Below are 25,099 nucleotides of genomic sequence, written 5' to 3'. Positions count from 1 at the left end.
TGACCCTGAGTTCTGGGTGATCTTTCCGAACACTACCCCTTTTCCTAAACCTCACCAATCCTTTTCCTTCACCATTCTTCCTTCCCCTTCAACACTTCTGCCAGAAGCCACTGACTTTGAATGCTTGCAAACTGTGATACCCTTTATGTGTGTTTTCCTGCTACCTCTTTGTAGGTAGACTTTTTTAAGTACCTAATTATACTATAGCTACCTCAATAGATAATTCATACGAATTAAACCCAGCACAATTATTGCCATTCATATCAAACTATATATTTTCAATAAAAAAAACTAACATTACAATATTAATTTTCCAGACAATAGTTAACATCAAAACATTACAGACTTTAACAATGAGTAAATGCTTTATTACAAAAATATCCATACAGTAAAAAAGCTGCATTATGTTTTTGAAAAATATCCTCATAATTATAAAAATTTCATGAGTATAAAAATGGCACAGAATACAGGAAACTTCTAATCAAACTCATCAGTATCTACAAAGCCATATACTGACCGCAACAAACATAGCAGAAATGAGAACATTAACAGTCTTACAAAAATGAGCAAATTGCACATGCTGCATCACAAACAGTTTTAGAACAAGAGATTCTATTTCTGCAGGCATGATTCAGCTAGGAATGTACCTTCAATTCATTGTATAATTAACTCAGATCTAATATGTACTAAGGTCTACATACACCATTTTTGTTCTTGGATGTCATGGAATGTTTTCGTATGACATATTAGCAACTGTTGAAGACTAAACAGAAGCTAAGCGCTACACTAAACAGAAGTGGTGTGGTATGAATTCCAACATCAGAACAGGTAAAAGGTTTGGCAGTGTATTTGCTATAGTGGCAGCTCAGTGACACTTTGTTCCTTGCAAGTTCCAGCACCTTTTCGGTCTACTAGCAGCATCTGGTTTTAGATTTTAAAATCATTGATAAAAATGTCACTGTCTGCTTTGGCAATATGTAAGCAGTGTAGATAACTACTGGAACTCGGGAATAATAAATTATGTTGTTTAAGAGGGGACATATCTCTTTTTTTTCATTTCATCAGTTCTTTCAGTTTCAGCATAATTATGTTGCAATTAAGTGTTTCAGTTTTCGATAGTGTAAATGTAGCATACTACTCAAATGTGTTTATTTTCTGTACTAACTTTAAAATTAATTTTTCCAGGTGTATGTTGTTGATCACAACAAAATTATTCCGTATCCACTTATGGTTGCAGACACATTATTGATGATAGTCAAAATTTAAGTAAGTGTTCTACGCCTTTTTGCCCTGAATTGTCATTTCACTATTTCTGTTGTATGTGCAATAACGAAAGTGGTTTGTTCCTTTTGCTTGTTAGTTTTTACCACATGAAATTGCACATACGCAGAAAGCCTTTAGTGCAAGCTACGAGCTTACGTCCTTCACTGTAGGTACCCATCTGCCTTCTGCAGACATTAGAACTACCAATACACCAGTATTGGGCCCAATGGGCTACTATGCTAGTAGTGTTGAATACCTATCGTATTCAAACTTCAGGTGCTCTGTTAACAGCATGGATGCAATAATTCTAAATATTGCATCCTTACTGGTACAGAACACCTCAAGTTTGCATGTGGTAAGGTGTCGAAACTAATAACATTGTGGGCCATCATGCTTAATATAAGTGTATGGATAGTTCCAAGGCAGATGGACACCTACAATGTTCCTCTATAGGATCCATAAGGCCTGTTATGGTCGATGTGTAGCAGTGGATGGAAAGCTGTTGACACACAGTCAAGTTGTGTGTTGGACCCAACTGTTTGTGCAAGGAACTCTGGTTTTTATGACATAGTGAAGGATCTAAGCTCGTAGCCTGTGCTAGAAGATTTCTGCAGAAGTGCACATTTCATGTGGTAAAAACTAACAAGCAGAAGGAACAAACTGCTTTAGTGACCACATTTAAAAACAATGAGATGACAATTCACAGGGAAAAGATAGTTGTGACAGTGGATCATATTACAACTATCGAGCGTGTGAGACTAACTTTTGCATGTGTCTACTGTTTGCATGCTGATACTCAGTTTGATTATAAAGTTCAGATAACAGCAGTTTAGTGGTGGAACAAACGCAGGTTGGTGTGTACAAGAGTGATTTTGCGCTCATCACATGCTTTGATGACTTCAGCATCATTTGCAGATCCTGCTGGGCTGACAATGTATTCCACTCCACTCTGAAACAGAAATAAAATTAATTTAATTTAAACCAACAGAAAAAGCTTTATTTTAACCTGTGCTAAGTAACAATGATTCTGCATGAATTTTAAAAATGGCCAGATCTTTTTAGGTAGTATATTTGATCCACATACATTGCAAGACACTAAAGTTCATGGCACAGGACACTTATCACAGTATCAGACACGGGGGTTTCTTCCTGTTACAATCTGGTATGCAGCGCAGGTAGAGTGACTGATTAAATACTTCCACACATCCTCTAATTAGTCTAATTACACCTCTACAGCCCCTACAGGAGTGATACATTGGGATTGAAGAATCTCTCCAGAGCCTTCACTTATACATGTTTAGGTTAGAAGTTCTACAGAAAGTGCTGAAAGGGCTTCAGTTTCAAAGAGTGCAGGGCGAGCACAAGGAGAGGGTAGGTGCAGCAGCGATCAATGTTGTAATTGTAAACTGTCACAGCTGTGTCAGGAAAGAACCAGAGCTCCAGGTGCTAACAGGAAGTACTTAATCTCAATCACAGGTATGCAAAGTGGCTAAAGCTGGAAATAAATACAGCCAAAACTTTTACAAAGGATTTAAATGTGTTTAGAAAGGATACATTAAATACAGTTGGTAGTGGAGTTTTTATTGCTGTCAGTATTTTACCTTAGATTGAAATTGAAGCAAGCAGTTCCTGTGAGTTGTTATGGATAGAGGTTACACTTGGCAACCTGAACAATTTAATAATTAGTTCCTTTTACCGATCCCCCAACTCAGATGATACAGTTGCTGAACAGTTCAGAAAAAAACCTGAGCCTCATTTCAAATGCTGGCAAATTCAAAGTACCCTCGATATGTTGGTGAAAATACATGTTTGAATTCAGTGGTAAGTATAAAATGTCGTCTGAATTGGTACTGAATGCTTTCTCAGAAAATTATTTTGGACAATTAGTTTAGGAACCCATTTGAAATGTAGATGGTTGTGAAAACACACTTGACCTCTTAGCAACAAGTAATCCTCGTCAAATAGGGAGCATCATGACAGATACACGGATCAGTGACCACAAGGTTGTTGTAGGACGACTAAATACTGTAACATCTAATCCCACCAAAAATAAATGCATCTATTTAAAGAATCAGATAAAAATTTGCTTGACACATTCCTAAGAGAGAGTCTCCATTCCTTCCATTCCGACTACGTAAGCACAGAACAGATGCGGTTTAAATTCAAAGAAATAGTATCAAAGGCAACTGAGAGATGTATACCAAATGAATTAATAAGAGATGGTATTGAATCCCCATGGTACACGTAACAGGTCAGAACACTGTTGTAGAAGCAATGAAAAAAGCATGCCAAATTTAAAAGAACACATAGTTTTACAGAAGCTCAAAAATTAGCACAAACTTCAATGAGGGATGCTTTTAACAGTTTCCACAACAAAACTCTCTTGAAACATGGCAGAAAACCCAAAGGCATTCTGGTTATATGTAAAGCACACCAGCGGAAAGACAAAATCAATACCTTCATTGTACGATAACAATGGCGACAGTGCCGCTACAGCAGAGTTACTAAACACAGTTTCCCAAAATTCCGTCACAAAAGAAGACTAAGTAAATATTCCAGAATTCGAATGGAGAACAACTGCCAACATGAGTAACTTACAAGTAAGTATCTGTGATGTAGTGAAGCAACTTAAAACACATAATAAAGGCAAGCCCTCCAGTCCAGAAGGTATACCAGTCAGGTTCCTTGCACAGTATGCTGATACAATAGCTCCATGCTTCGCAATCATAAAGAAATTCTTGCTTATTGAAAGATCGGCACTGGAAAGTTGTACAAATCACATCAACACCCAAGAAAGGAAGTAGTGTAAACTGCTGAATTACAGATCCATATAACTAACATCAATTTGCAGTAGGATTTTGGAAGATATACTGTGCTCAAACATCATGAGTTACCCTTAAGGAAATGATTTACTGACAAATAGCCAATGTTGTTGTTGTGGTTTTCAGTCCTGAGACTGGTTTGATGCAGCTCTCCATGCTACTTTATCCTGTGCAAGCTTCTTCATCTCCCAGTACCTACTGCAGCCTACATCCTTCTGAATCTGCTTAATATATTCATCTTTTGGTCTCCCTCTATGATTTTTACCCTCCATGCTACCCTCCAATACTAAATTGGTGATCCCTTGATGCCTCAGAACATGTCCTACCAATCGATCCCTTCTTCTAGTCAAGTTTTGCCGCAAACTCCTTTTCTCCCCAATTTTATTTAATACCTCCTCATTAGTTATGTTAACAAATTTCTCTTCTTCAGAAACGCTTTCCTTGCCATTGCCAATATACATTTTATATCCTCTCCACTTCAACCATCATCAGTTATTTTGCTCCCCAAACAACAAAACTCATTTACTACTTTAAGTGTCTCATTTCCTAATCTAATTACCTCAGCATCACCCGATTTAATTCAACTACATTCCATTATCCTCGTACTGCTTTTGTTGATGTTCATTTTATAACCTCCTTTCAAGACACTGTCCATTCCGTTCAACTTCTCTTCCAAGTCCTTTGCTGTCTCTGACAGAAAGTTTTTATTTCTTCTCCATGGATTTTAATACCTACTCCGAATTTTTCTCTTGTTTCCTTCACTGCTTGCTCAATATACAGACTGAATAACATAGGGGAGAGGCTACAACCCTGTCTCACTCCCTTCCCAACCACTGCTTCCCTTTTATGTCCCTCAACTCTTATAACTGCCATCTGCTTTCTGTACAAATTGTAAATAGCCTTTCGCTCCCTGTATTTTACCCCTGCCACCTTCAGAATTTGAAAGAGAGTATTCCAGTCAACATTGTCAAAAGCTTTCTCTAAGTCTACAAATGCTAGAAACGTAGGTTTGCCTTTCCTTAATCTTTCTTCTAAGATAAGTTGTAAGGTCAGCATTGCCTCACGTGTTCCAACATTTCTACGGAATCAAAACCGATCTTCCCAAAGGTCGGCTTCTACCAGATTTTCCATTCGTCTGTAAAGAATTCGCATTAGTATTTTGCAGCTGTGACTTATTAAACTGATAGTTCGGTAATTTTCACATCTGTCAACACCTGCTTTCTTTGGTATTGGAATTATTATATTCTTCTTGAAGTTTGACGGTATTTCGCCTGTCTCATACATCTTGCTCACCAGATGGTAGAGTTTTGTCAGGGCTGGCTCTCCTAAGGCCGTCAATAGTTCTAATGGAATGTTGCCTACCGTATTTACTCAAATCTAAGCCGCACTCGAATGTAAGCCGCACCTGAAAAATGAGACTCGAAATAAAGGAAAAAAAAAAAAAAAAAAATTCCCGAATCTAAGCCGCACCTGAAATTTGAGACTCGAAATTCAAGGGGAGAGAAAAGTTCTAGGCCGCACCTCCAAATCGAAACAAAGTTGATCCACTGTAATATGAGACAAAATTTAGGTCGACTGAATGACGATACAGCTACAGTAGATTGGTTCAAGTCTTAAGCTTAGCGGTTAAGCTTTACCGGGTAGCCATTGCTATGCGTCAGGCGCTCCATCCGTATTTATATGGGTACCCTTCCTTTTTCATGTGCTTCGTCTGGTTTGAATCGATTGCTTATTTTGCTTTGTTCTCATAAGTGCCGTTTTCTTTGTTATAGATGTTTACGTCACTAAGCTGAAAATGCATTACTGTACGGTGTCATGCATTGTTTGTCGCATTCTGATAGTGGGTGTTTACGGTCTGCCGCTCGCGGCATGGCTTGCTTTTGTGCGCGCTACTGCCGCTAACAATAAAAAAAAAAAAAAAAAAAAAGAGAGGAATCGTCTCATTAGCGAAACAATGGCAAGAGACTGCTATTTGTTGTTACTTACTCTGCTGCTTTCTTTGATAATGACCAACAAGAACCAAATAATAGACTGCGTATGATAGAACATGTTCTGAACGAGAGTTAGGCGAAAATTTTTCTCCGTTTGAAAATTTTTGCGGCCGCTTCTTTAGTACATCAAATTCTGCACAGAAATTAGAGTCATCTTAAATTTAAAAATCTAGTCAGTTGCCGTGCTTCATTTCTGACTGTATCCCTATTAGGCATAAGAATAATACGAATATAAACATGACCCGATGCGTATATTCTTCCGCGTTTGCTGTTGTCTCACTCTAGTTTCGTAGTTTATTAGGCAGACAGGATTTAAATGAGATAGCAGCAAATACGAAAGAATACATGGCAAAATGTTTATATTCGTATTATCCTTATGGTGAAGAGAATACTGCATGTGATTCACATTTCATCAGGTTCCTATTAGCAACCATCTCTTCTCACAGGTAGGAAAAAATTCAGAACGTAGAGTTGGCCATATTGACAAACATCCCAAACAGTCTTGCCAGTCGGATTTTCGTAGTACATTGAAATTCTGCTACATTCGAAGAGGAATTTGTATTTACTTCATTGGATAAAGTATGAAAATGCAGTGTTCGAAACTCGGGGCGGAGAAAAAAAGCTCGTCTTCCACCATTCTTTTTTAAATTTATTTACTGACGCAGAGGTTTTGGCGCCAGTATTTATCTTTGTGCCTACAAACCATGCCTGTGTAGAGGTACATATATTCGACGGCAAAATTTAGTTGCAGCACCTACCAACATTTTTCAGAACTTCCGCTTGCGTTGCACTCGATTCTAAGCCGCAGGCGGTTTTTTGGATTACAAAAACAGGAAAAAAAGTGCGGCTTAGATTCGAGTAAATACGGTACTCTCGGGGCCCTGTTTCAACTCAGGTCGTTCAGTGCTCTGTCAAACTCTTCACGCAGTATCGCATATCCCATTTTATCTTCATCTACCTCCTCTTCCATTTCCATAATATTGTCCTCAAGTACATGGCCCTTGTATAGACCCTCTATATACTCCTTCAACCTTTCTGCTTCCCCTTCTTTGCTTAGAACTGGGTTTCCATCTGAGCTGTTGATATTCATACAAGTGGTTCTCTTATCTCCAAAGGTCTCTTTAATTTTCCTGTAGACTGTATCTATCTTACCCCTCGTGAGATAAGCCTCTACATTTGTCCTCTAGCCATCCCTGCTTAGCCATTTTGCACTTCCTGTCGATATCATTTTTTAGATGTTTGTATTCCTTTTTGCCTGCTTCATTTACTGCATTTTTATATTTTCTCCTTTCATCAATTAAATTCAATATTTCTAAAAACAAAGATGATGTGACTTACCGAACGAAAGCGCTGGCAGGACGATAGACACACAAACAAACACACACACACACACACAAAATTCAAGCTTTCGCAACAAACTGTTGCCTCATCAGGAAAGAGGGGAAGGAGAGGGAAAGACGAAAGGATGTGGGTTTTAAGGGAGAGGGTAAGGAGTCATTCCAATCCCGGGAGCGGAAAGACTTACCTTAGGGGGAAAAAAGGACGCGCGCCCGCCCACACACACACACACACACACACACACACACACACACATATAGACACAAGCAGACATGTCTGCTTGTGTCTGTAAATGTGTGGATGGATATGTGTGTGTGTGCGCGCGCGCGAGTGTATACCTGTCCTTTTTTCCCCCCTAAGGTAAGTCTTTCCGCTCCCGGGATTGGAATGACTCCTTACCCTCTCCCTTAAAACACACATCCTTTCGTCTTTCCCTCTCCTTCCCCTCTTTCCTGATGAGGCAACAGTTTGTTGCGAAAGCTTGAATTTTGTGTGTGTGTTTGTGTGTCTATCGTCCTGCCAGTGCTTTCGTAAGGTAAGTCACATCATCTTTGTTTTTAGATATATTTTTCCCACGTGGAATGTTTCCCTCTATTATATAAATTCAATATTTCTTCTGTTACCCAAGGATTTCTACTAGCCCTCATCTTTTTACCTACTTGATCCTGTGCTGCCTTCACTACTTCATCCCTCAAAGCTACCCATTCTCCTTCTACTGTATTTCTTTCCCCCATTCCTGTCAATTGTTCCCTTATACTCTCCCTGAAACTCTGTACAACCTCTGGTTTAGTCAGTTTATCCAGTTCCCATCTCCTTAAATTCCCACCTTTTTGCAGTTTCTTCAGTTTTAATCTACAGGTCATAACCAATAGATTGTGGTCAGAGTCCACATCTGCCCCTGGAAATGTCTTACAATGTCTGGTTCCTAAATCTCTGTCTTACCATTATATAATCTATCTGATACCTTCTAGTATTTCCAGGGTTCTTCCATGTATACAACCTTCTTTCATAATTCTTGAACCAAGTGTTAGCTATGATTAAGTTGTGCTCTGTGCAAAATTCTACCAGGCGGCTTCCTCTTTCATTTCTTAGCCCCAATCCATATTCACCTACTACGTTTCCTTCTCTCCCTTTTCCTACTACCGAATTCCAGTCATCCGTGACTATTAAATTTTCATCTCCCTTCACTATCTGAATAATTTCTTTTATTTCATCAGACATTTCTTCAATTTCTTCGTCATCTGCAGAGCTAGTTGGCATATAAACTTGTACCACTGTAGTAGGCATGGGCTTTGTGTCTATCTTGGCCACAGTAAGGTGTTCACTATGCTGTTTCTAGTAGCTTACCCGCACTCCTATGTTTTTATTCATTATTAAACCGACTCCTGCATTACCCCTATTTGATTTTGTATTTATAACATGGATATGATACATGAATTGGGGTGGCAATCATTAAAACAAAGGAATTTTTCGCTGCAAAATTTTAATCACTAACTTCCTCCTTACAGTGTGAAAATATTTTGCTGGCACCCATCTATATAGGGATAAATGATCATTGTAGTAAAATAAGAGAAATCAGAGCTCACATGGAAAGATTTAAGTGTCAATTTTTCTCATGTGCTGTTCAAGAGTGAAACGGTAGAGAAGAAGCTCAAAGGTGGGTCGATAAACCCTATGCCAGGCACTCACCTGTGAATTGCCAAGTAATCCTGTAGATGAATAACAATTATTAAAGTTTTGTAAGTAGGCTCTCAGGCTCGCAGTATGCATCTGTCTTCAAGAGAAAACCAATTCAAGCTTTTAAAAATTCCTGCGAGTCTCTCCTGTGAGAGAAACAAACGTAAGCTCACCATACAAACGAACTAGTCACCTCAGAGGGCATGCACAAATGAATCGTTACGCCTTTACAGATGGCACAGTAATCGAGTTACATGCTCAACATGCACATGCTGCCTCGAAGTGAGCATAAGGCAGCAGCAAACACGAGTAAATGTAAGGACATGACAAAGTGGCAAAGCAGGGCAATCACATTTGGTCGTGACCATAACCACACGGTGTGTAACGTCGCTGCATTTGTTGGTGCTTCGCAGTGGACTGTCCAATGTGTCTACAAGAAGCGGTGTAACACACACAGCCACAATGCACGACACTGAATTGTGGTCAGAAACCTGACAGAGGGACAGGAAACACGTTTCAGGTCTCCTGAATTAAAACTGCTTCCAAACCTGACGGGAATTGCTGCAGGCAGTGAAGAATGGACCACCCCCAAATATTAACGAGACAACACAGTGAGAGGAACTGCACAGGACGAACATTTGAGTCCGCCATCTCACAGGAGGCCATTGCTCACACAGGCACCTATAGATCACAAAAACAAAGTTCACTGGGCTGGGAGAATATGTGACTGGTTTTCTGAACATTCCCCCATCATATTACGCCTTGACTGGCCTGCAAAATCACACAACTCGAACCTCTTAGAAAATCTGTGGGACGCATCGAAACAGTGGGTAAAACTCAGACATCAACATCCTCACAGTTTGGTGCGACTGCGAGATCAAATCTCAGCAAGTGGATTAACCTATACACAGCATACCTGCACATCCTTGTGCACTCACTTCCTTATTGAGTCAAGTCATTATTAAGTCCAGGGGAGGAAATATATTGTATTAACTGTTGCTCGAAACTATTTCTCTAAGGGTGACCAATTTTTTGTCGGGTGAGCTTATGGCCAGTCATGCTGCCCTTCTCTGTATGCATGCAATAGCCTCTGTTAGTCCTATTTAGTTTGTGTCCCACACACTCGAGTAATATTCTAGGATTAATCGTACGAGAGATTTTGTATACAGTCTCCTTTGTTTACTGACTGGAATTCCCCAGTATTCCACCACTGAACTGCAGTCTGTGACCTAGTTTCCCTACAACTGAGCCTACGTTATCATTCCATTTCATATCTCGAGAAACTGTTACACCCAGGTATTTGTACGACCGTCCGATTCCGACAGTGACTCGGGGAATTATAGTCGTCAGATACTGCATTTTTCTGTTTCTTTAAGTGTACTGTTTTACATTTCTGTCCTTTTACAGCAAGATGCTAACCTTTGCACCACTTCAAAATCTTATCAAGATCGTCCAGATACTTGTGCAGACAAATAGTTCATTATAGATAACTGTGTCATTTGCAAAAAACCTGCGGTTGCTTCCAATATCATCTGCAGGGTCACTGATGTACAATATGAACAGCACAGGCCATAACACACTTCCCTGGGGCATTGGCTGAAGTTACTTCTCCTTCTGTTGATGACTCTCCATCTGAGATAACTTGCTATGTCCTGCCAACCAAGATATCCTCAACCCAGTCACAAATTTTGTTTGATACCCATGAAATCACACTTTTATTAATGAAACTGGCTTGGTAAAGAGTCTAATGATTTTTGGAAATAAGAAATACTGTATTCACCTGATTTTCTCGATCCGAGTCAGATTCTGCATCATCGGTGTTTTCTAAATCTGTGCTGATCTGTATGGAGAAGGCCATTCTATTCAAGATATTTTATGCAACATCTCAGTCATTAGCCAACATTTACATTAAGCCATCAATCTTCATAAGGAAATTTTCAACCTATATTTATTTTAACATCCCATCAATAATTTCACATAATGTCCCATTTCTCTCTTCAGGTTCTATGAAATTCCAAGCTGCTCCTCTAGCACCTCAGATAACCCGAAACGGCCCACCTGCCCCATCTCGATACCCCCTGTAGTGTCAGGGTATAGTTAGAAGCATTTGAAAACAATAATACGTTAGCTCAGCATATGACAATTTTTTCACTTCGAATCTTTATTTTTTTGGGCAGTAATGACTTCTGATAGTTTATTTGTGATTTATAGTAAACAGTTTTGTTTTTCAAGTAAGAATGAGTGGTAAGTAATTGTACTCTAGTAGAAAAGACATGAAAACATCGAATCTGACATGGCGTCAAAGCAGCATGTCATCAAAATGCCACTGAAAGATTTGAAAAGAAATAAATCACTTGGTCCGGATGGAATTCCAGTTTAATTTTGAACAGAATACTCTGCAGCATTGGCCCTTTACCTAGCTTGCATTTATAGTGTATCTATCACTCCACACAAAGTACCAAGTGACTGGAAAAAAGAGCAGGTGACTCCAACACATAAGAAAGGTAAAAGAATGGACCCGCAAAATTATAGACCAATATGCCTAACTTCTGTTTGCTGCAGAATCCTTGAACACATTCTCAGTCTGACTATAATAAACTTTCTTGAGGCTAAGAAACTTATCCATGAATCAGCACGGTTTTGGACAGCATCACTCATGCGAAACTCAGCTTGCCCTTTTCTCACGACATACTGAAAACTATGGATGAAGAGCAACAGGCAGATTTCATATTTCTAGATTTCTGGACAGCATTTGACACAGTGCCCCCATTGCAAGCTGTTAATGAAGCTACGAGCATATGGAATAAGTTCACAGTCAAACACTTTTTAAATAATAGAACCCAGTATATTGTCCTCAACAGTGTGTGCCCATCAGAGACAAAGGTATCGTCAGGAGTGCCCCAGGGAAGTGTTACTTGACCGCTGTTCTCTATATACATAAACGATTTGGCAGACAGGGTCTGCAGCAGTCTATGGTTGTTTGCCGTACAATTGTGTGCCGAAGTTTAGTGACTGTAAGAAGATACAACACTACTTATACAAAATTTCCAGTTGTTGTGATGAATGGCAGCTAGAACTAAATATGGAAAAATGTAAGTTAATGCAGATGAGTAGGAAGAACAAACCTGTAATGTTCTGATACAGTATTACCAGTGTCCTGCTTGACACAGTCAAGTCATTTAAACATCTGGGTGTAGCATTGCAATGTGATATGAGGTGAAACAAGCATCTGGAAACTGGGGGAGGGAAGGCAAATGTTCAACTTCGGTTTACTGGGAGAATTTTAGGAAAGAGTGGTTCATCTGTAAAGGAAACTGCATATAAGACGCTGATGTGACCTATTCTTGAGTACTGCACGAGTGTTTGGGATCCGTACCAGATCGGATTGAAAGAAGGCATTAAATAGCGGGCTGCTAGATTTGTTACCAGCAGGTTTGAACAAAACTTGTTACGGACATGCTTCAGGAACTCAAATGAAAGACCCTGGAGGGAAGAGGACATTCTTTTCAAGAAACACTATTGAGAAAATTTAGAAAACCAGCATTTGAAGCTGACTGCCGAAAGATTCTACTGTCAACAAATATCGCGCGTAAGGGCCACGAAGATAAGATATGAGAAATTAGATCTAACAGTGGAAAATCCGGGATGGAATGTAACAATATTATGAAAGGGAATGTTGCTACTGACCATGTAGCAATGGGGTGTGTGTGTGTGTGTGTAGTCTAATTCGGAAGAAGGCCTTTTAGCTGAAAACTTATTTGTTTCAAGTCTTTTTGTTGTGCCTATCTGTGACTCAGTATCTCCACTTTAGGATGGGTAGTAATCTACCCTTTTCATGATATTGTCATTATTCCATCCTGGATTTTCAATCGCTTGAAAGATTATGAAAAATAATTTAATATAAGTGTAAGACGAATAGTATCTCAAGCATCAGGTAAAAAAGTTAATGTCTCATTGATGTTATACCAATTAAAAAAAAAAAAATAATCCAAAACCAATAATGTATGTCATCATCAAGTATGTTGTCATAATTACTGGAAGCTAATAATAAATATTCCAGGCAAGTATATGCAATCAAAATATATACATATACACTGCCCGATAGCAAAAACGTGAAGCAGCCACGAGAGATCGTCAGATGTCAATGCAACTTCACACACATACATACAAGTCATTGAGTACATAAATGCTAGGATTTGCATCTGTCTGTAACCAGTAGAACAGCCACCACAGTGTTTTGAGTGTTGTTTCCAGTCCCACTAGCATATATAAGGGGTGTGACAGTGTCAGATGTCAAGCGTTCATTGTGAAGGACAAGAAGATGTCACATACTCGTGTGAAGCAGCATTATCAGAACCTGATAAGTTTGAAAAGGGCATCATTGTGGGTGTCCATCTGACCAACTGGTCAACTCGTACAATACCCAGATCTGCAGTGCAATCGGACGTTACCGTGACCCGGTTGCTGGGCGGCATAGGAATGTGAATGCAGGTACGTTTGTCATCAAGGTTCTCTGTCAACGACACCTGAGCACGATAAGGATGGATCACCATACTGAGCGGCAAGTGGGTAGTAACCCCTTCACGTCTGTTCCTGCCACCTCATGATGAGTAACGAACTCCGTGCTACATTCTGTGTCATCCCACACACCATTAGCCAAAGACTAGCAGCAGCTGGATTATGGAATTACTGTCCCATACAGGAGCCAAAATTAATGCCAATGGTTGTGTTTGAAGTGGCACCATGACTGCAAAGTGTACACTGCTGAGGAGTGATGTCACACTGCATTCACTAACAAATCAAAGTTCTGCATTACACCAGATGACCATTGTTGGCAAGTACAGTGTTAAGCTGAGGATAGGTCCCATTCTTCTACTGTTTTGGTAAGGCCCAGTAGTGTTACTCCCAGTGTCATGGTGCAGACAGCCATCAAGTACGATTTCAGGTGACGGAAACTTTGATGGCACAATGGTACATTACGGACATCTTGTGTCCGCACGTGTTAACTCTCACGTGAAAGTATCGTGGTGACATTTTTCAACAGGATATTGCTCGTCCACATTTAGCATGTGTCTCTACGAATGGTTCACTCAATGTTGAGGTACTCCTCCGACCACTAAGATCCTCAGATCTCTCCCCGATAGAATGTGTGTGGTATCCAGGATATGAAGAATCAGTTATACCAGTTGTGGGTCAGCTTGCCTCAGGAGAGAATCAACGACTTTATGACACTCTTCCCAACAATCAGGTCAGAGGGGTACCTCGTCCCCTTCTGGGCCCGTCACTGTACAACTGCCTCGAGTGTTCAAAAAGCACAGCATAGCGCTCTCTCTCTCTCTCTCTCTCTCTCTCTCTCTCTCTCTCTCTGTGTGTGTGTGTGTGGGGGGGGGGGGGGGGGGGGGGTTGGTGCCTGTTGACGATGCAGCACTTCTACTATTTAGTGAGTTGTTTACCTCACCCCTAAATTATGTGTGAAAGAACATGGTCACATTATAGTGTGATGGAGCACAGCACGTCATTGCTGAAAGACACATTTCAATATACACCAATTGCAAGTTTTCATTTTCAGGCAGACCATAAACGTAATTCTGAAAACACTATTCATTTTATCAAAAGCACTACAGTCACTTCCATTCCATGCTTATCTCTTTTTCCGTACATCAAGTCATCCTCATCTGCCCTGAATACAAAAATCCATCTACTGGTTCTTTCACTTCACTGCTGCTATGTGCTAATTTTCTTTAAATGTGTTGATTGTACATGGCATTAGTCTCATGACAACACTTTCTTTGAAATATGCTCTATCAAATTCTTCCACTAATTGTTGAACTTTATCTGCATTTGGTATCAAAATTTACATCAGCAGAACACAGATGGCTCACTCTCATCCTGGTCACAGTATGAGTTACTTTTCTTTCTTAACCTTACCCATCCTACACTTCTGTCTTCCCCAAAGAAGGAACTAATAGTTCCAAAGTATATATTTCACCTCCCTGGTGTATGAATTTGCCACCAGATCCGACTCTAAACTTATTAGCTTTCTCAATTAAGTTTTCCTTTGTCAAATACCTGAAGATGCTCTCATTTGTAGAGTGAAACTAGCAATAAGGTAAACAATAACTGACGTCTGGTGGCTCACCTGTACATTAATCCCTAAAGGTCACTGTTTTGCCTGAAGTATGAAACATATCGAGATTTGCGCTCACTGCATGAAATGAATCTTTCGATACCACTTTCTCTATTGGAGAATTTGATGACACTTTAATAGGTGTATATGCAACACTTTTTCAGAAGAGTATTGTGTGTGTTAAATTCTAAAATGTGAAAAATGCCAGAAAAATAGTCATCCTGATAATTTCATGTCAGATCTACTTAAAAGTAGATCAAAGCATACAGTTTGAAAGCTAATATAATTTGTACTACATAATGACAGATAGGTTTCTATTTTTGTTGTATACATTACAAATTGCAGTTTATGTTTATATCTTTATAAACAGTTTGTAATTCATTTTTATGCGATTGTCTTACATTGTGAGTTTGTGCTGAAAAACATGCAAAGTAGCAGTGCTAGCTGGCAAGTCACAAGCAGTTGTTCTACGAAGTCAGTAGTACACACTTCTCCCAATTGGTTACTCATTCTATGCTGTTTAGTACATTATTTTTCCATCTTTAAATCTGCCAACTGCTCTTATGCTCTTGGTCATATGACATTACATGCGTATTTATTCATCACCCTAATATATTGCATTTGTTTTGCTTAGACAGTAATATGCAATAATATGAAAATTATTTGACAATGTACGATCAAGGACATAAATATCTGAAAGCAAACATTTCAACAACTATTCATCCATAAAATTAAACTGGGACATTCCACCTACACAGACAACCACCATTTCAATGAGCCATCAATTCAACAATGAACTGGCGGCAGGTGAGTAGTAAAAAAGTATTTTTTTTAAGCGTCTCTCAAATGCTTGGAGATCAGCTGCACTAAAATAAGCACCATATCAGCTAAATGAATGCACTTACACCAAAAGATGATTTTAGTCATCTTAATAATTAAACTAACAGCATTTATGTATTATTGGGAAGGGACAATTTCAAGTTGATGTCTCTTTTTATTTTACTAGCACTGTATTAACCAACATGTGTAAAAAAAAAAAAAAACAGCCTAAGATTTTTCCAAAACTTAACAGCCAAGCACACTGTCTTAAAATAACTCTAATCATGTTATTGGACATAACAATGGACATTTACACCTTCTGATATCAAATATAGTTTTTCCTCTTCCAGCCACTCACCTGGTAGGCACGATCGACATTGTCCCGGAAGGGGAAGAAAGCATCTGAGCTGAGGGCAACTGACTTCAACTGCTTGATCCACTCCTGACGTTCCTGCTGAGTGAGGAATGGGGGAACCTCTTCATAAACTGATGCCCAGGCATCATACTCCATGTCTTTACCTGAAAAATGAAAAATTGTATCAACAATATCGGTTTTAATGAATAATGAATTATTAGCTGACAAATATAAAACAAAATTAGTAAGGACCCTGTAACTACCAGTATTGTCACAGCACAAAACCACAAAATAAAATGATTATATATATATCCAAAAACAAAGATGATTTACCAAATGAAAGTGCTGGCAGGTCGACGAGGGAAACATTCTGTGGTGTCACTGCCAGACACCACACTTGCTAGGTGGTAGCTTAAATCGGCCGCGGTCCATTAGTACATGTCGGACCCGCGTGTCGCCACTGTGTGATCACAGACCGAGCGCCACCACACGGCAGGTCTCGAGAGACGTACGAGAACTCGTCCCAGTTGTACGACGACGTTGCTAGCGACTACACTGACGAAGCCTTTCTCTCATTTGCCGAGAGACAGTTAGAATAGCCTTCAGCTAAGTCCATGGCTACGACCTAGCAAGGCGCCATTAGTTACTTCATGAATCTAAAGAGTCTCACTTGTATCATCAAGAATGCTGTATACCAAAGGACGATATAAAAGTTAAGTGTTCTAGTAGCTACGTTCTTTTCTTTATCACATTCATCACGTATCCTGTTCCAGACTTAACACAAGACGGCGTGAGTTGACGCGTGCCCTTTCGGCTACTTCACTGTGGACTGGCTGCCTGAACAGTCCACTACATTGGCGACGCGGATTAATCAGGATCTTGTTCTTTCTCATTGCTTCCATTTACTTGTGTCATGGCTTCGCCACGTTCTCCAGATGTGCTGTCCGAATTTTATCGCTTGCAGAATCAGCAGACGCAGGTGTTATTGGATGCCCTTGGACAGCTCGTCCAAGGTCAACGTGCGCTGCAAACCGATGCGGCCGCCGCCGCTTCATCGCTACCGCAGCCACAACACGCCGTTGCACCGTCCTTCCGTAGTTTTGACGCAGCCCACGAGTCGTGGACTGAGTGGTCCCGACAATTTGGCTTCCATCTAGCCGCATACAGAATTCAAGGTAATGAGCGGCAGCCGTTTTTGCTTTCTTGTGTCGGTGTGTCCACCTACTGTGTGATAGTGAAATTGTTTCCCCGACGCGACATAGCAACTCTGTCCTATGACGAAATTTTGTCTGCTTTAGATGCCTATTTCAAAGAAACAGTTAATGTAGTTGCCAAAAGGTATACGTTCCTTCGTACCAAACGTACGGCCGGTCAGACTAATAGGGAGTGGGTTGCAACATTGCAAGGACTTACTAGGGATTGTGATTTTGCATGTGAATGTGGACTTCCGTATTCAGATAATATGGTGCGTGATGCAATAGCACAGAACGTTTCTGATGTTCGCATACGGGAACAGATTTTGAAACTAGTAAATCCCTCCCTTCAACAAGTGATAGACATTTTAGATAGGCAAGACACACTTGACTTTGCTCAGGAATCATTTGAAACTTCGCCAGCAGTGTGTCACATTAACCGGCCCACCGGGCGCGCAGCACGGGACGTTAAACGGCCCTCGCGCACGTCCGAGCAGCTGCAGCCTAGCTCGCAAACACGTGTGCCGCATAAGCAGGCCAATGCCGTGCTCAAATCATGCCCGAGGTGTGCAACTAGACATTCGCGTGACAATTGCCCGTCACGCCAAGCTATTTGCTTTTACTGTCATAAGAAAGGACATGTTCAAAGTGTTTGCCAGAAAAAGCTAAGATCAGACAATCAAAACCATTCCAGGCCCTTTGCTTCGCGCCGGAATCGAACCAGGGACAATCAGGCTCGTGGACCTTTGCCCATGGACATTCATGTCATTAATTCCACCCCGTCCAGTGCCACTTTATCTAACAGTGACTGTGTTCGTCCCACAGAAAGTGTGCGTCGACGTCGCTGGAGCTCCCGTAAAGTCGCACGTGCTTCTGTACCTGTATCAGTTCAAATTGCACGTGAAAGTCGCTCTTGTCGTCAGCAGGACAATAAACTTTTTGTAGACTTAGACTTTGGAGGCAAAGTGATATCCTTCCAGCTCGATACCGGAGCTGCAGTTTCATTGCTCAATCAAGACACGTACAAACAACTGGGCAAACCTCCGTTGCGTGCCGCAAATGTTCAGCTCAATAGTTACTCAGGACAGCAGATATCTGTGTTAGGACAGTGCAGCCTTCTTGCCACATACAAGGGACAAACAAAACTTGTGTCATTTTACGTTCTTCGTTCTTCTACGGCAGTGAACTTGTTTAGTTTAGATTTATTTCAGTTGTTTAACTTGTCAATAGTAAATCAGGTCCTCTCAGTGAATCAGACTGTGCCTTCCGCCAGTGTTTCTAATCTATGTGAGGAATTTGCAGACATTTTTGCACCGGGCCTTGGTTGCGCTAAGAACTATGAAGCACATTTGGAACTCAAAGTGGACGCGCAACCGAAATTTTTCAGAGCGCGCAATGTTCCCCACGCATTGCGTGATGAGGTCGCAAGAACGTTACACGGTTTAGAATCTCAAGGTGTAATTGAACGTGTGCAGGCTTCTCTCTGGGCCTCACCCTTAGTAATTTTGCCAAAACCTTCCGGAAAATTGAGACTTTGCGTGGATTTCAAGGCAACTGTGAACCCACAACTTGTGACTGCGACTTTTCCTTTGCCCCGCCCAGAAGATCTTTTTGATAAACTGTGCCCGGGTAAATACTTTTCGAAATTGGACCTAGCAGATGCGTACTTGCAAATACCGGTGGACGAAGAATCCCAGCGCATCTTGGTGGTTAACACGCATCTTGGATTGTACCGATTCAAAAGACTGCCATTCGGGTGTGCATCCGCCCCTGCATTGTTTCAGCAATATTTACAAACTGTTTGTGCGTCGGTCCCTACTGCTGCGAACTATCTGGACGATATTGTGATCTCCGGAAAGACAGAAGCCGAACATTTAGCCAACCTACGAACGTTATTTCAGGTCTTGCGACAACATGGTCTTCGCTTGAGGAAGGACAAAATGTGTGTTTTTTGCTCGTGACTTACCATATCTGGGCCATGTCATAAATGCCCAAGGCATACATCCGAGTCCAGAGCACCTCCGTGCCATACAGGACTTGCCTTACGCCATTCGATCCCCAGAAACCACTTTTGTTGATGGTCGATGCATCGGAATTCGGGATCGGTGCTGTGCTTGCGCACAAAGATGGATCGCATGATCGTCCTCTTGCCTTTGCTTCAAAATTGCTCTCGTCTGCGCAACGCAATTATTCCCAGATAGAGAAAGAAGCTTTAGCTCTCGTGTTTGGTGTTACTAAGTTCCATGATTTCTTGTATGGTCGTCACTTTAACCATCATCACAGACCACAAACCTTTGACATCGCTTTTTCATCCGAACAAGCCTGTACCTCCACGTACAGCGCAGAAATTCATTCGCTGGTCTCTTTTCCTCTCGCAGTACCGCTACGATATCTTGTATCGGTCCACTGCTAAGCACGGAAACGCTGATGCGTTGTCCCGTTTGCCTGTTGCTGAGGATAAAGCATTCGATTCTCCGAACTTGCTTGCATGTTCATTGATTCGGAAACCGATGACGTGGTCGAATCGTTTCCGATTGATTTTCGTCGTGTCGCTACAACCACAGCTGCTGACCCTGTCCTTGCTACTGTTTTGCGTTTTGTTGCTACGCAATGGCCCTTGTCAAAGTCACGGATCGAGGATCCATTGGTTCGCCAATTTTTTGCTCACAAGGGGAGACTTTTTGTACGACGTGGTGTTTTGCTGTTGCGTTCTGATAATGATCAATCCAGAGTCGTGGTCCCACGTTCGTTACAGTCCTCTGTCTTACGGCTTCTTCACCAAGGATATTGGGGTATAGTGCGTACGAAACAACTTGCTTGTCAGCACTGTACTTGGTTCGGAATCGATGCTGCGATTACGAATATGTGCTCTTCTTGCGTGGCGTGTGCCAAACAACAATCCGCCCTGCCGCGGAAATTCTTTGCATGGCCGACAGCCACTTCCCCTTGGCAACGCTTGCACATCGATTTTGCTGGTCCATTCTGGAATGCTCGATGGTTGGTTGTGGTGGATTCCTTCAGTAAGTTTCCTTTTGTTGTCCGGATGTCTTCCACGACGTCATCTGCCACCATCCAAGCGTTGTCCGCTATTTTTTGCATTGAAGGTCTTCCCCAGACTATTGTTTCCGACAATGGCCCACAATTCATGTCCGCAGAATTTCAGTCATTCTGCAAGGCCAATGGTATTCAGACATCCGCGCCGTTTTCGCCTCAGTCAATCGGTGCCGCTGAACGATTGGTCCGGACTTTCAAGTCACAGATGTTGAAGTTGAAAGAGTCGCATTCTAGGGAGGACGCATTGTTGCTCTTTTTGTCCTCGTATCGCTCTCAGCCCCGCGATGGTCGCTCGCCGGCTGAGTTGCTCCATGGTCGTCCTCATCGAACCTTGATGTCTTTGCTGCATCCGCCGCATCAGGTTCCTGTGCAGCGGCAGACTCCTGCTTTTGCTCCAGGCGACGTTGTTTTCTATCGCAACTATCGCGGTTCACGGCGTTGGCTCGCAGGGCGCATTCTTCGCTGCCTCGGCCGCGCGATGTATTTGGTTTTGGGGGCCTCTGGTGAGGCGCGTCGGCATGTCAATCAGCTGCGCCTCTGTCGTCGCCTGGGTTCTGCCGCTCCCCGTCTGCTTTCAGCGACGGTGCCGTCCGGTCAGCGCCCTGAGGACCCATCTACTGGCTCGCCTCATCCCCAGGTGTTACCGACGCTGCCTTCCATTTTGCCCCATGGCGTCGCGCCGCCGCCGCAGCCGCCCGCAGTGGACGCTTCGCTGCAGCCGCCAAGCGCCTCCCTGGGTCACGCGCCGCCGCTCGCTTCCCGTGACCAGATGTCCTCCGCCATGGAACTCTTGCCCGCTCCGGACCAGATGTCGTCTTCGCCCGTCGGGTGCCCCGACCACATGGAGGTCGACCCTTCGGCCCCTCCTGTCTCTCTACGGGCGCATACACCGCATGTTGACGTGCACCCTGGACTAGGTTTTCAGGCGTTTCCTAGCTCCCCTCGGACCGAATGGCCGGGTGCGGGTGGCACAGCCTCGCCTGTTGTTAGGCTCCCCACCTCATCGCATACGTCGACATGGGGTCCTCCCCACGGCGGGCGGAAGCCTTATAACACGACCGTTCGCCGATTTGCGGGGGAGGAATGTGGTGTCACTGCCAGACACCACACTTGCTAGGTGGTAGCTTAAATCGGCCGCGGTCCATTAGTACATGTCGGACCCGCGTGTCGCCACTGTGTGATCGCAGACCGAGCGCCACCACACGGCAGGTCTCGAGAGACGTACGAGAACTCGTCCCAGTTGTACGACGACGTTGCTAGCGACTATACTGACGAAGCCTTTGCTCTCATTTGCCGAGAGACAGTTAGAATAGCCTTCAGCTAAGTTAATGGCTACGACTTAGCAAGGCGCCAATTGTAACAGTGCATGTATCTTACGAGTCTCATTTGTATAGTCAAGAGAGATGTACCAAAGGAAGCATTAAAGGTTAAGTATATTCCAAAGATACGTATTTTCTTTATAGCAGTCATTACGTATCCTGTTCCAGACTTGACGCCAGTCGGCGTGTGTTGTACGCGTGCCTTTCGGCTTCCTCCTCAGTGTGGCGTGACTAGCTTGTTACGCCACAACACATTCCACGTAGGAAAAATATATCTAAAAACAAAGATGATGTGACTTACCAAATGAAAGTGCTGGCAGGTCGACAGACACACAAACAAACACAAACATACACACATCAGGAAAGAGGGATGAGGCAACAGTTTGTTGCGAAAGCTTGAATTTTGTGTGTATGTTTGTGTGTCTGTCGACCTGCCAGCACTTTCATTTGGTAAGTCACATCATCTTTGTTTGATGTGATAGAAAAGCAATGTACATGAATAACAGTTACCATTTGATTATGGGCTTGTAAGCCAAAAAGCGGTTACCAAAATAAATTACTGCAGAACAACCATATTTATCATTTTTAAGTATGGAGTACTTCTACCATGAAGTGATAGAATAATCCATTAACATGCCAAAGTAACCTCTATAAAACAGTAGAATAAACTAAACAGCATCCAACAGTGATTGTAGAAAGTGGCAGGAAAAAGCACAGTACTTTTGTGTACGAGACAACTGAGTGAAGTTTAACGAAGAATTCTGCATAACTGTTATTCATTTTTTATTGAATTAACGGATAGTTACATGACTGGCATGAGGTGTGTCAGAACAAATGTTATGTTAAATATTTTGTGCAAGTTAATGCATAGAGCATTATACAATATTATATTGACGGAGTATCCAAACTTCATTGTATTCATATTATCATTCCTGAAAATCATTCATTAACAATCCTGAAATTAATTAAAAGCCTCCATAGCATGAGAATAGCAGATCATCCTCCATAGCATGAGAACAGAAATAATGATCATCTCATAAAGAAGGAAAACCATTTTGTAAAGTTTGAGTAAATATAAAGAAAATCATGGTGCCTCAAACATTATTTTGCAATATTTAGTGTTCCCAGATGCAGCAATTGAGATCATGGTGTTAGATTTTGTTGCACACAGCTTTCAGTGGAAACATTCAGTTCACTCATTTGTTCATCCACCCACCCACCCACCCACCCACCCACCCACCCATCCTCCTCCTCCTCCAAAATTATGAAACAATTTTGCAGTGAATACATAGTGCGTAGTGAGGTAATCACTCTGTTGTAGAAATAATTCAAAAGCCAAGATTGCTTAAGTACTACTTACTGGATAACCAGTTTCGACACACTAAACGTGCCATCATCGGATCTGTGAAGATATAACACGACAGGTTTGAGGGAGGGCTTACATGAGTTACACTATATACATTACTATTAGTACAGTACCACATACCTGAGTGTAACTTAACATTTATAAACCATTTTGATATAACGATACATAGGGCAGACCAGCTGATATAAAATAATTGTCACAAAAAGTAAAAAACAACTGCTCTCGTGGTCATTCTTCTCCATCAGATATGTAAAACTGAAGTCACAAGATAAATCTATTTGGTACATGACCGCTACGCGACTAACAACAGTTGGCATCACACTGCCCTATTCTGCGCCGGTTTACCTGCTGCGATTCTAGTGGCTCACAACCGGCCACTAGATAGCGTTGTCCAAGCAGTGCACACACAGTGCCACAGTATAACCACTCAATACTACTACAATACAACTTTACTGTTACTGATAATCAAATACCAATGCAAAGAACACTTTCACGTACACTTAATGTACATACTACACATACTATGCATACTATAAAGTACGTCAATTACAGAGTAAAAACATCTGAAGCAAAGGCATTATCCATATTAGTGCCATACAAAACTACATATTATCATTTACCCTTATGCACATATGGAAGTCAGGAATTTACACATAGTTCATAACACGACTTAGATACAATGTGATGAGTGATTAAAATCTGTATGCTGGGCTTTACCTGCCTGGGCACTACGGTTTTAGGTATTGTAAACGCTGAAGAAGTACTAACGTGCTCTCACCATCTATACACTCATTATGAACGTAGTACGGACCGACTATAAAAACCTGTATAGGCACATGAAATTAAGGAATGTACCAAATAGTTTTATCTTGTGACTTCAGTTTTACATATCTGATGGGAAAGAATGACCACGAGGGCAGTTGTTTTTTTATTTTTTGTGACAATGATTTTATATCAGCTGGTCTGCCCTATGTATCGTTATATCCAAATGGTTTATAAATGTTAAGCTACACTCAGGTATGTGGTACTGTACTAAAAGTAATGTATATAGTGTAACTCGTGTAAGCCCTCCCTCAAACCTGTAATGTTATATCTTCACAGATCCGATGATGGCACCTTTAGTGTGTTGAAACCAGTTATCCAGTAAACAGTATTTAAGTGATCTTGGCTTTTGAATTATTTCTATTATGAAACAACATGTGGAGAGCTTGGAAATGTGTGGAGGACATGTTAATGCTTCCTAGAAAAACTTCTGCAGTGTAGTCTGAACAGCCTTGGCAATATGTGGGCTCCAGAACAATCAATAGTAGGATTAAGGACATAGCAGAGACTACTGTCAGCAACAAAAAGATGGGATTTAGACAGTGCCACTCTACAGCAGATGAAATTTCTTAGTAAAAAAATGATTGAGAACTGAAGGGAATTCAATCTGGAAACTCTCATTGCCTAGTTTTCAAAAGGCATTTCACAGCCTTAACAGCGACCAGATGATCTATTAAAAGCAATCAGAAGCCTATATCAAAACACTACAGAGTTTACAGACACAGGGAAGCAACAAACGACACCAGTAAAAACATACGAGTGACACAAGGTTGCCACCTCTCCCCAACATTTTTTAATACCTATGTGGACGAGGTCAGGAGATCACTATATTATGAAAACAAATTTTCCAGTATAATGCTCTAACTGCAGTATAGATCAAATAGTATTTTATGTGCAGACATGTTGTTACTGTGCAACATGGAGAACATAATTTACAAAGGAGACTATACACC

At 41.5% G+C, this 25,099-nt stretch overlaps 1 protein-coding gene across 6 annotated transcripts in view; it reads right to left on the bottom strand.

The window, feature by feature from the left end:
- Positions 1–343: 343 nt before the first annotated feature.
- The window catches only part of LOC126215053 (bifunctional purine biosynthesis protein ATIC), a 102,504-nt gene continuing 77,748 nt past the window's right edge, over positions 344–25,099 (bottom strand). For all 6 annotated transcript variants that reach the window (XM_049941698.1, XM_049941699.1, XM_049941696.1 and 3 more), the window contains exons 10-11: positions 16,396–16,556; positions 344–2,212 (exon numbers count right to left, since the gene is read on the bottom strand). In XM_049941698.1, the coding sequence (XP_049797655.1) occupies positions 2,093–2,212; positions 16,396–16,556 (281 nt within the window). In that variant the 3' untranslated portion in view covers positions 344–2,092. The remainder of the gene's footprint in view (positions 2,213–16,395; positions 16,557–25,099) is intronic.

This window comes from Schistocerca nitens, chromosome 12, assembly GCF_023898315.1.
Source record: "Schistocerca nitens isolate TAMUIC-IGC-003100 chromosome 12, iqSchNite1.1, whole genome shotgun sequence".
Classification (NCBI taxonomy): Eukaryota; Metazoa; Arthropoda; class Insecta; order Orthoptera; family Acrididae; genus Schistocerca; species Schistocerca nitens.
The sequence above is the reverse complement of the archived record's forward strand: the minus strand, read 5'-3'. Positions and strand labels throughout refer to the sequence as shown.